At 49.1% G+C, this 10,747-nt stretch overlaps 3 protein-coding genes across 3 annotated transcripts; 2 read left to right on the top strand and 1 right to left on the bottom strand.

The window, feature by feature from the left end:
- The first annotated feature begins 513 nt into the window (after window positions 1-513).
- On the top strand, window positions 514-3,438 carry PSV08DRAFT_376791 (uncharacterized protein). The gene is made up of 5 exons (XM_014219920.2): window positions 514-1,171; window positions 1,228-1,287; window positions 1,339-1,533; window positions 1,589-1,689; window positions 1,799-3,438. The coding sequence occupies exons 1-5, from the start codon at window positions 535-537 to the stop codon at window positions 3,338-3,340; spliced, it is 2,535 nt and encodes an 844-aa protein (XP_014075395.1). The 5' UTR covers window positions 514-534; the 3' UTR covers window positions 3,341-3,438.
- A 417-nt stretch (window positions 3,439-3,855) lies between these two features.
- On the top strand, window positions 3,856-5,601 carry PSV08DRAFT_260114 (pfkB family carbohydrate kinase-domain-containing protein). Its single transcript, XM_014219919.2, has 3 exons — window positions 3,856-4,136; window positions 4,236-4,734; window positions 4,792-5,601. The coding sequence occupies exons 1-3, from the start codon at window positions 3,880-3,882 to the stop codon at window positions 5,275-5,277; spliced, it is 1,242 nt and encodes a 413-aa protein (XP_014075394.2). The 5' UTR covers window positions 3,856-3,879; the 3' UTR covers window positions 5,278-5,601.
- Window positions 5,602-5,610: 9 nt separating this feature from the next.
- On the bottom strand, window positions 5,611-7,439 carry PSV08DRAFT_358375 (uncharacterized protein). The gene has a single exon (XM_014219918.2). The coding sequence runs from the start codon at window positions 7,301-7,303 to the stop codon at window positions 5,750-5,752; it is 1,554 nt and encodes a 517-aa protein (XP_014075393.1). The 5' UTR covers window positions 7,304-7,439; the 3' UTR covers window positions 5,611-5,749.
- Window positions 7,440-10,747: the final 3,308 nt, after the last annotated feature.

The following is a 10,747-nucleotide window of genomic DNA, read 5'->3' as shown; positions in this document are numbered from 1 at the left end:
CATGTCAGATGGGAGAAGGCAAGTCTTTTTATCATGTAGCTTGCTGAAGTCGCATGGGGGCGTGCTGTCCTTTGGGCGAGCGCAGATGTCGAGCTGCCATGGGTGGGGGGCCAGTCGTGACAGTGTTTTGTGCTTTAGGATACTATCATGGAGTTATGCGTATATGTGATATCTTTCTTGTCTCTGGTGGCGTGATGATGATGACGACGAAGGTGATCGTGGCAGTGGTGGCGTGGGATGTGTGTGACTAAGCAGCGAAGGTGCAAACAGGGCAAACAGCGGCATGCAAGCAAGGCGTAGAAGCGCTGCAGGGTTTCAGCCATCGCACCTTCACACTCGAGCGCGCCTGCTTCGCTGGTTTGCCTTGTTTTCTTGGACTGTGCCTGCTGATGGAGAAGCGGCTGCTGCTCCTTCAGGACGACGCTGGACTCGTTGGGGGTGGCTCATAGCCCGCAATTCCGAAAGGTACTCACCCACTTGTCGCTGTGCTGTCCCGCTCCATGCCACTCCGCTATCGCGAACATCTCGCCCGCCATGTCTGCTGGCGGCCCTGGAGATTTCCGGGAGCCATCCGCCCTGTATAGCTTCACGTCGTTGATGGACTCGCTCTCTAATGGCCTCGCAGGAAGCATCCACCAAAAGGGTAGCAGGTTGCCCACCATTCAGCCTGCGTCGCCGCCAACCAAAGGCGCGCCGCATTCTTCCACATCGCCCAATCAGCCTGCATATTTTCCCATTCCTAGGGGCCACCCACATGCCACAGTTATTGCAAGCTCTGGCTCCTCTACCACCGAATCTTTTTCCGAAGTGACGTCGTCATCGTCGCGGGATTCGCTACCCAATCCCCAAGGGCGCAACGCCCCTATCACGCCCCAGAAACAGGTGCGCAGCAACAGGCGGAAGCAGTCGAACAAGTCGGGCGGCAGATGGAGTAAGGGAGGAGGCTCATCAGACGATACCGGGTCTGACCGCAAACCCCCCACGTCACAGCCAGCAGAGCCCACGCACAGCGCCGCCTCGTCCCCCCAGAGCGCGTCCAAGATACGCCAACAACCTTATATTGCTACAAACAACCCATCGTCGAGCCAGACGCGATTCATGGCAACAGCCTTTGGAGGTCCTTCGGGAGATTCGCGGAGGGGAGTTGTCTCTCCTCGCCCCAAGGGTCGCGGTATGAGCCAGCCCCACATGTATGCTCTGACACTGAATCTGACTGGCCCTGTGCAGAAGCGAAGAACACTCTCTGCCGCAATGTCACCATCTACGGTCACTGTCGGTACGAGAATAGTAAGTGCCCGTGACCGCATCTGCCAAAGTGCCTATAGTGACCCTGTCTAGCCTGTCCGTACATACACGACAACCTCAAACTGAATCAGAATGAGAACACCAAAAAGAGGTTCAATGTTGACTCACCATCTTTCACTCCGTTGCAAGCAAACACGAATGGATCCGTGACACCTTCGCCTCGCAGTGCTGCCATCTCCCCCAAGGCAGCTAATGCCGCCGTCTTTACACCTAAATCACAACGTTCCAGTGAGTTTTGAACAGTAGTCAGCTGTCCTGTCATTCGCATGCTGATTTCTTTTAGCTGTCACCACCCCGCGCGTGCATGCAAAAGAGCCCGCAATTGATTGGCATTCGCAAGAGTTTCAAGAATTCGTTCCACAGTCCTTTGACGGTCAGCAGATGGTGCGTGGGGCTTTCATTATATTTGGTTCTTTATCCTCAGAATGATTTGACATGGCGTGCCTAGCACCCATCTGGCTTGAACGAGGATCTCGACTTACAATCAGTCCAGGTCGATCCTAATCTTGGCTACGATCCGTTTAGTACGCCCACCAGCATATCCACACTGGGTGGCCCAAGCCACCAGGCTGCTACCATCAACCCTTACGCACAAGATGCTTCGGCGACGTACTTTCAGAACGCCAATGCTTTCCAGAATCCAGCCTATCACTTGTACTGGCCGGTAGGACCTCAGCCTACCGGCTTGCTTGCTTACCAGCGCACTGCTCATGACTTTTTCATACCCGATGCGCTGCGAGAAGAGTTGCAGAAGAAGGCAGAGGTCGCACGCCAGATTGCCCCAAACAGTACTCTGCCGGTCATTGAGCAGTTTCATTCGTTGTTTTGCTTGGACATGTCACCTCAGAAAAACACTGTACCTTTCGGATATGCTAGCTGGATATACAGAGCTGTATCCAGCAAAGACGGAAAAACGTACGCACTGCGCCGTCTCGAAAACTTTCGACTGACGAGTGAGACTGCTATTCGCTCTGCTCAGCCATGGAAACGTGTTTTGAATGGCAATGTCGTTACTATCCATGAAGCGTTTACCACTCGAGCCTTCGGCGATAGTTCCTTGATCCTCGTCACAGACTACCACCCAAATTCCAAATCACTTGCCGATGAGCATTTCAAGCCCGTGCAGCGATTTCATGGAAGACAGCCAACATCATCGCATGTACCAGAGCAGGTTTTATGGGGTTACACTGTCCAAATTGCGTCAGCGTTGAAGGCCATACATGGGTCAGGATTGGCTGCAAGGTTGATTACGCCTTCGAAAATCCTACTCACATCAAAGAACCGGATACGGTTAAATGCCTGTGGCATCATGGATATTGTTCAGTTTGATAATGCGCGATCTGTGCCTGAACTTCAGGCAGACGACTTTGTTCAACTTGGACGGTTGATACTTTGCATTGCGAATAGCAACCCAACAGCTCACTTACAGATGCAGAAGTCTATGGACTATATTACAAGAAGTTATACGGCCCGCCTCAAGGAATGTGTTCAATGGCTGCTCAACCCCCAGCCACCAGCTGGAACGCCATCATCTCCCACCTCTCCAGCACCTCTGCAAAAGGACATTGACACTTTCCTTGGTGGGATTGCCGATCAGTTTGCATCTGTTTTTGATAGTGAGCTTCATGCCCAGGACAGCCTCACGGTCCATCTTGGTAGAGAGTTGGAATCATCACGATTGGTCCGCCTGTTGATCAAGCTCAATATGATCAATGAGCGGCCAGAGCTAGACGCGTCCCAAAACATGCCAGGGAACAGTGGTACAAATCCATCGTCGGTGTGGGCCGAAACTGGCGAGCGGTATTATTTAAAACTCTTCCGCGATTACGTTTTCCACCAAGTGGATGCAAACGGACATCCCGTTACGGATCTGGCGCATATCCTGGACTGTCTTAACAAGCTGGATGCTGGTACAGATGAGAGAATAGGACTAATCAGCAGGGACGAGCAAAACGTGTTGATTGTGAGCTACCGAGAAGTGAAACGAGCACTAGAATCAGCATTCCAGGATTTAGTACGGGCGGGGCGGAAATAGGATTTCACCAGGTCCAGTTCACTCGGATAGTCTCGCTACCAACGTAGGCCATCTGCAATCTGTCCCAGTACGGGTGTTAGGGGCAAGCATCCATACAAGATGACATTGTCATAATTGAGATTGTTGGTAGCTTACAGGCTTCTTCAAAGAGAATGAGTGTATGTGTCATAACGGGCCAGGAGCTTGTTATTAGGGATTAGGATGTTGGGGGGGTTTTTTTTGCACGAGCTACGCAGTGTTGTATCGAGGGATGGAAGAGTAGGAAACAGGTCAGACACAGATTATTCACAACACAATCAGACGTTTTTAAAAATCTCATTCCTTGTCGGAATGACCACTGGGTGGAACCTTGGCCGCTAATGCAAAGTACTAGAGATGGTGGTCTGATATTTGGTAACTAGAACGTGACGGCGTGATAATAACGACGGTAAAGCATAACCTGGCAGGCGTATGCAAATATACTCACATCCCTCACCACTGCTGAAGCCCAAGACCATATCTTCTTCCTTTCCTTACGCACAACGAACCTATAATCAAGGATGCTTGGTCGGCACTGTCTCGCCAGTATCGCGCCGTGGGGCTCGGCGAATTTAGCACGACTTAGCGCGAGATTTGCTGTCCCTCAAATCCCTCAATGTCCGAAACTCCGCCCCACATTAAGCACTTTCTCCCCGCTACGACTTCAACAATCGCCTTTCCTAAGAAAAACAGCAACCATAGCAACAACCACAAAAATGCCTGGAAACTACGAGCTACTGTGCCTTGAGAACCCGCTCCTGGATATACAGGGCGTTGGGTAAGTCGGACACCCTCCCCCCGACAGCTTGTTGCCATGATACATCCCAGTTATCGGAGTGGAAGAGCACCGCAATGAGCTTGCATTGACAGCTCACAGTGACCAAGCTCTTCTCGACAAGTATGGCCTCAAAGCCAACGATGCTATCCTCGCCGACCCAGAGAAGCACATGGGATTGTACGAGGACTTGATCCAGAACTACAAGGCCGTCCTCATCGCCGGTGGTGCTGCGCAGAACACTGCCCGAGGTGCTGCATACGTCCTTGAGCCCAACTCAGTCGTCTACATTGGTTGTATTGGCAAGGACAAGTACGGTGAGACTCTCGAGAAGATCTCTGCCGACGCTGGTGTCAAGACCGAGTACCTCTACGACGAGAAGACCCCCACCGGTCGCTGCGGTGTTGTCATCACTGGCCACAACCGCTCACTATGCACCGACCTCGCTGCTGCCAACAACTACAAGCTTGAGCACCTGAAGCAGGACCACATCTGGAAGCAGGTTGAAAACGCCAAGGTCTTCTACGTTGGTGGCTTCCACTTGACCGTCTGCGTACCCGCCATCAAGGCGCTTGCCGAGGAGGCTGCATCCAAAAACAAGGTACGGACATGTTTTTGATCGGCCTGATAAAAGTTCCGAATACTGACTATTTCATAGCAATTCATCCTTAACCTCTCCGCTCCATTCATCTCACAATTCTTCAAGGATCCTCTCGATGAGGTCATCCCATACGTCGACATCCTGATCGGCAATGAGACCGAAGCCGCAGCGTTCGCTGAGTCCCACGGCTTTGAGACCAAGGATGTTAAGGAGATTGCAAAGAAGATTGCTAGCCTGCCCAAGAAGAACACCAACAGGCCAAGGACAGTCGTCTTCACTCAAGGCACTGACCCCACCATCGCTGTCACTGCCAAGGAGGGCGGTGAGCCTGAAATCAAAGAGGTTGCTGTGCATGCCATCAGCAGCGACAAGATTAACGATACCAACGGTGCCGGTGATGCATTCGCTGGTGGTTTCGTCGCTGGTATTGTCCAGGGCAAGCCTCTTGAGAAGGCCATTGACATGGGCCAGTGGCTTGCGAAACTTAGCATTCAGGAGCTCGGCCCCTCGTACCCGCAGCCCAAGCAGACTTACAGCGGCTAAGCGTTTTTCACATAATGTGAGCGTGGAAGCTCGTGTATTTCAACAATCTACGAGAGAGAAAAGTAGCATGCCACCACAACGTGGAGGCGTGCTTGCCGTCTCCAGGCACCCACATGGCGGGGCATCTGGATCTCGGTATTGTCATTGCATCGTGACGACGTGTTTATTTTGGCGTAGGGCGATTATAAAAGTAAAACATGGCCTTTCAACAGCCAAAGATAGATACCCTCAGCGGTTAAGCTGCTAGATAACGAAGAAAATAAGATGAGCCAGTCAATGATTGACTGAGGTTGCTGCATTATCATAGAGATATTCTACTCTTGTGCAATTATGAAATGTATGATTGTGTGATTCATGTACAGCATTAACAACGGGTCGTCGCTGCTCTTCAGATACCATTCATCCAAGTCTCCACGCTAAATGATCAAGTGATAAAACGCCACACCATGCCTCGTTGGATACATTAGGCGTCCTATTCCTCGTTGTCATCGTCATCTTCTTCTTCCAGGTCTGTACGCTCAACGATGAGATTACCACTCCGCCCAATGCGCTGCTTGATCGAGCCCCCAGCCTTCAAATCGTAAACTTCTCTCGGCATGGGCGACACAAGCTGGAACTTGTACTCATGCTCGAAATCCTTTGGCTCTTCAACCTTTTCTCCAGCTTCGTTTCCAGACTGCAAGATGTCATAGCATTCCACGAAAGCATAGAGTTCCTCAATATCCGCATCTGCTGCAAACTTGCGCACTACACGTTGAGCATCAGGCATGCGCAGACTGATTCTCACCACATTAGTTTCGCTGGTATCGGGTTCGGGAGGTATGGAAGCTGCGCGCCACTTGCGCCATTGCTCGAGGTTCTGGGCGTAGCGCTCAATGGCTTGTTCGCGCTCGAGGGCTTCCTTTTCTTCTCTTGCTTTGCGCTCTGCCTCCTCCTTCTTTTTGCGCGCTTTTTCGCGGTCAGCGGCAAGCGAACGCTCGTATGCGCTATTCTGCTGCTCTCTGATACTGCGCGTGGCCTGCTGTTCTGCGCGTTGGCTGCGCACGCGGTTCAGTGGCTCGGTATGCTGCTGCATTGCAGTGCGCAGCTTGGCAACGTATTGCTGAGGGGGCGTGGGCCCTGTGACCCGGGTAGCGATGCCCATGGCGGTCGAAGATACCTGTGGTGTGTGTACAATCAATCCCGTAAATGGGAACTTTGTGCATGAGAGCGCAGCGGAGACTTGGTATGCTTCGGAATCCTGGACATTGCCTGCCCAGAGAATTATGTTGTTATCGGGATTTCGTACAAACTCGACGACTTCAGGCGCAAGAAGCGTATCGCGAATGAAGGAGGATGTCTCGTCGTGCTCCGGGCTGATGAGTACGACCATGAGGAATTGGAGGTTCTTCTTTGCCAGGTCGAAGGCTTGAGCATATCCGCTCTCAAAGAACGGCAGGTTGTGGCTTCCATATTCCTCCTCGAATTCGCGGATAAATCGGGCAGCCGTGTCTCGTGGGTTCAAGGGCCGGCGCCCGCTTGTGCTGCGTTGCGACGCAGGCGTGTTGATATTACTGGCTGTAAGCCTTCCCCATACACGAGGTAGGAAAGGAAATATCCATCCTAGTAACCGGAAACTCTTTGAGAATAAAGAGTACACGAGCGAGAAGGGCGCGAAAAAGATTGCGAGGACCAGTGGAACTTGAGTGGTGACCTGGCTTTCTGGTTGCGGGACGACCCTTGGTGCTGGCTCTATCATTGGTCTCCTTCCACTACTTGTTGACGACCGAGGCGCTCCGAAGCCATTCAACAGTGTTTCTTGCCGCCGGGTATCTCGTGGGGGTTGTTGTGCGGCGGCGACGGCAACGGGATCTTCGGTAGGTTCGCCATCGAAGAAGCGCGTGACGGCAATGTTGACGTTCCACTGCGCTCGCTGGAGGAGTGGTATCGCGGCTTCGACTGCTTGATCTGTGACAGCAGTGTATTGCTGAAGTGCAGCTTGTTGGTCTGGCGAGAGTGATCCGATGTCCACGCCGGTATCCGCCATCCTGGCGTCGGCGACCTTCTAAACTAGTCCAAGGCTTGGTTCAAAACTCGCGCTTGTGGGATATGGGAGACAAATTCCGAGTACACGGGGTGCGAAATCTGAAAGGACTGTGATGTGATGTGGTGGGGTGTATAGTGGGTGAAAGCGTAAGTTTATACGTTGCCTGTTCTTCGCGGCGATGATGTACATCGAGGTGGTCGTAGCTTCAGCCCACCAACTACGTACTACAGAACCCAAAGGTGAGGCTAATCCCCGACTCTTGTCACGCAAGGTATTGACAACCTAGGTTATCGATTCGCCCAAATAAAAATGTCGGGCTGATCCAGCCCTAGTTTCTAGTTTGAGAAGTAGATTTGCACTCTAAAATGAAAAATGTTTTTTGATTTCGTCATGGGTCGTCGTCGCCTCTACCATGGTCCGGAGGTTCAAACTGGCTGTACTGAAGTTTGGACCGCCTGCATTAAACAGAACGCAATATACACAACTGGCAATGGAGAACGTCTCGTATTGCAGGCATTATCAACGGATTGTAATGCTCTCAAACACTCGCCTGCTTTCAATACGAATAGACTTAGGTTTTGAATTCCAACGAACGCCACATCCAATCCAATAGTTGCAAATAGCCACAGATACACAACGTCCCCACCAAAGCATGTACCGATGTCATCTTCTGTGCAAATACCAAGGGTAACGAAATGCTTCACTTTTCCCACTCCGTCTTTGTGGCAAGGAAGTCCATTTTAAGGACTTGTTCCCAGAGGATTATGCAACAAGTCTGTTTTCCCGACAGATGCATATACCTTGTGATTACAGTAATGTGTGATCAATTGAACTTATGGATTGCCCGACAATACAGTATATTGGGGGTTTCAATGAGTTTGAGAATGTGTAGTGCTATGAGGATGAGATGTGCCCTACTTGTATTTCAACGGGAAGACATCTACGTTTTTATCGGATTGAGATTGGATGGGGTCATAATGCAGCTAGAAGACAGGATGCAAACGAGCCACCCAAGCTTTTGCTAGTTTGCAAATTTTAGGTACCAAATTTCTGAGACTATTAAGACGTTAATTTTGTGAAGTCGCTGTGTTCACAAAATCACCATGCTGGGTTGGCGCAGTGTTAACGCGTCGCACTTGTACCATGTACAGCCATGCGAAGATCAGCAGTTCCCGAGATGGTGGTACAAAGTGAATAGTTCGTGAAAAGTGAGCTACTAGGCCTGAGTCAATTTAGATCAGTTCTGAAAAGCAAAAACGCTCTCTAGGGCGAGTTTCACTATAATGTGAAAGAAGTAGGCTAGTGAAAGTGTTACAGATTGGATGGATCATAACAAATTGAAATCAAACAGGGTTGAATAAGCTTAGTTGTCTCATTAGTGACATGCTCTACATATACTAACCTCTTTACTGGGCATACACGATCAAAGGCAAGCGCTGCTTGTTTTTACTCGGGATAATTCCAATATAATCAAGCTCACTAAGAAGAAACTTCTCTAGTTATAACTATCTAGGAATTTAAAAACATTTCATGCGAATCTAAGCCGTTACTAAATCGTCTTGTCAATAACCAAGGCAAGGGATATGTAAATAGCAACAGATATTGTTATAGTGCAACTAACAATTAAAGTAGTAAATACGAGTTTAGATTCTATTTATATGTCAAGGTAGCAAAAAGCCCCGCGATAGTTGTAGAGCCATGCGCCAATAAAGCAAAAACGCTAGGTTATCAAGCACATCAACTTATCGTAAAGATAACACATTTTGTGCCATACAAAAAGATTTATACCGTTACTATTGCTAGGGTATTTGTTTTATCTAGAAAGTGCTACGCATAAATAGCCTACTTTTTCATAGTATACGTAGATGTATAAGTATCATCTCAACCATTTTCACATTTCCGTCTAGCGCATTCGGTCAGGATCCTACTTCACTCTGCTTCTTAGCTTTTAATTTCTAAGTAGCCTAGGTTGGCCTTCTCGTAGCTCATCGTGTAGTAAATTGACGTTTTCTCTTTCTCAAATCGTGCTTCTACCCACTCCCTAACCCCACCCTACTCTTGTCTTTACCACGATCATGCTCGCCCTTCTCAATGATCACAACTACCCGCAAATTTTGTAGCGCTACCTTCAAGTTGTACATCCACTAGTCAAGTTCATTATTGTCCCCATCAAGTGCTATATCAAGATAGTGTCTTGCGTTCTCGATAACTTTAGCGTTAAAACACTCAAGCTTTTAAGCTAAATCATCGATAACTAGACTAAGAATCTTGTCCTGTAGAGCTTGTAGAACAACGACGTAGGTCTAAAGCGATTTAGTATTGCTAGTTCGGGCCCGAGCCCACTCTCCGTCAGGGGTCAACAATAGACAGTCACTCCTTCCGAGTAGACAAGAGGCTTCATCCAGTGCAACAGCCATTCTATAGCTTGCCGGTTGCAAAATCGTAATAATAAATGACCAGTTTCGTCTCAGTCCATACTTATCTGAAGGTAAGCATGTAATCTGCTAGTTTAGTTTATTTATCTTTTCGCAGTATTCTTGGTGTCGCATTCTTAGATATTCGTCCCACAGCATCTCGTGAGCGGCCGGCAACCATTTAGCGTCACTTTCGACACCCGGTCTTAGCTCTGGTACAACTTGTCGGAACCATGTAAGTTGTCTACCAGCCTAAATATAGCGGGTGAGTTCTGTGAGTATACGTTCTGGCTAAGAGCGCCGTATGAGCTCATAAAGCAATAGCTATTCTTGGCTTTCTAAGACGAAGAGAGGCATATACGAGCCAAGTAGGTTAGAATGTTTAGTCTTAGATAATGTATCTGAAGCCGCTGGTAAACATGATAGTTGGGTTTGTGTATAGTCGGTCGCGATGGTATGCAAGGAGATTATATCGTCCTGACCCTGCATAGTTGGCTCGGGACACTCAGGAGCTGAGCGTGTCTTATAGTGTTTACCCTTGTTCGACATTCTAGGGGATAAAGAATCTAGGTCGAATTTGAATATTGGTCGTAGGAAGGAGGGTTGAAGGATAGTGACGACATGGACATATGTGGAAGCTGGCGTGAACGTGTTTATATGGCATGCTTGAAACTGTGCACGAATGTGAAAGAATGCGAAAGAATGTGTTTGCTCTTACCTTTAAATGGGCTCTAGGAAACTTGTAGGGCAGCAAGGGCAGGTTTTCACAATGAAGAGTAGTTGTAGCAATCTAGAAACGATAAGTCAATCTATTTTTTATTCATAATCACTTAGCTAGGAAGCACCCGTTCGTGGTGGGACACACCCTTGTCGCCTCGTGGAAACAGTGATAAGAAGCTCGTAGAGGATGTGCGATTTAACGGTGGGGCTAAGTTGAGTACGACGCCTATTATATATTTTCAATTTTGAAAATTTTTTATCTATATTACTAGATTTAAGTTGCTCCTATGGCGCAGTGGTAACGCGTCGC

This window comes from Bipolaris maydis, assembly GCF_028858645.1.
Source record: "Bipolaris maydis strain C4 unplaced genomic scaffold PSV08scaffold_1, whole genome shotgun sequence".
Classification (NCBI taxonomy): domain Eukaryota; kingdom Fungi; phylum Ascomycota; class Dothideomycetes; order Pleosporales; family Pleosporaceae; genus Bipolaris; species Bipolaris maydis.
Note: the sequence above shows the minus strand (reverse complement) of the source record. Positions and strands in the feature narration are given on the sequence as shown.

Coding starts and splice junctions, on each gene's coding strand:
- PSV08DRAFT_376791 (XM_014219920.2), top strand. CDS start 535: ATGTCTGCTGGCGGCCCTGGAGATTTCCGGGAGCCATCCGCCCTGTAT. Junction 1,172..1,227: donor TCCTCGCCCCAAGGGTCGCG/GTATGAGCCAGC, acceptor GGCCCTGTGCAG/AAGCGAAGAACACTCTCTGC. Junction 1,534..1,588: donor ACCTAAATCACAACGTTCCA/GTGAGTTTTGAA, acceptor GATTTCTTTTAG/CTGTCACCACCCCGCGCGTG.
- PSV08DRAFT_260114 (XM_014219919.2), top strand. CDS start 3,880: ATGCTTGGTCGGCACTGTCTCGCCAGTATCGCGCCGTGGGGCTCGGCG. Junction 4,137..4,235: donor CTGGATATACAGGGCGTTGG/GTAAGTCGGACA, acceptor GACAGCTCACAG/TGACCAAGCTCTTCTCGACA. Junction 4,735..4,791: donor AGGCTGCATCCAAAAACAAG/GTACGGACATGT, acceptor ACTATTTCATAG/CAATTCATCCTTAACCTCTC.
- PSV08DRAFT_358375 (XM_014219918.2), bottom strand. CDS start 7,303: ATGGCGGATACCGGCGTGGACATCGGATCACTCTCGCCAGACCAACAA.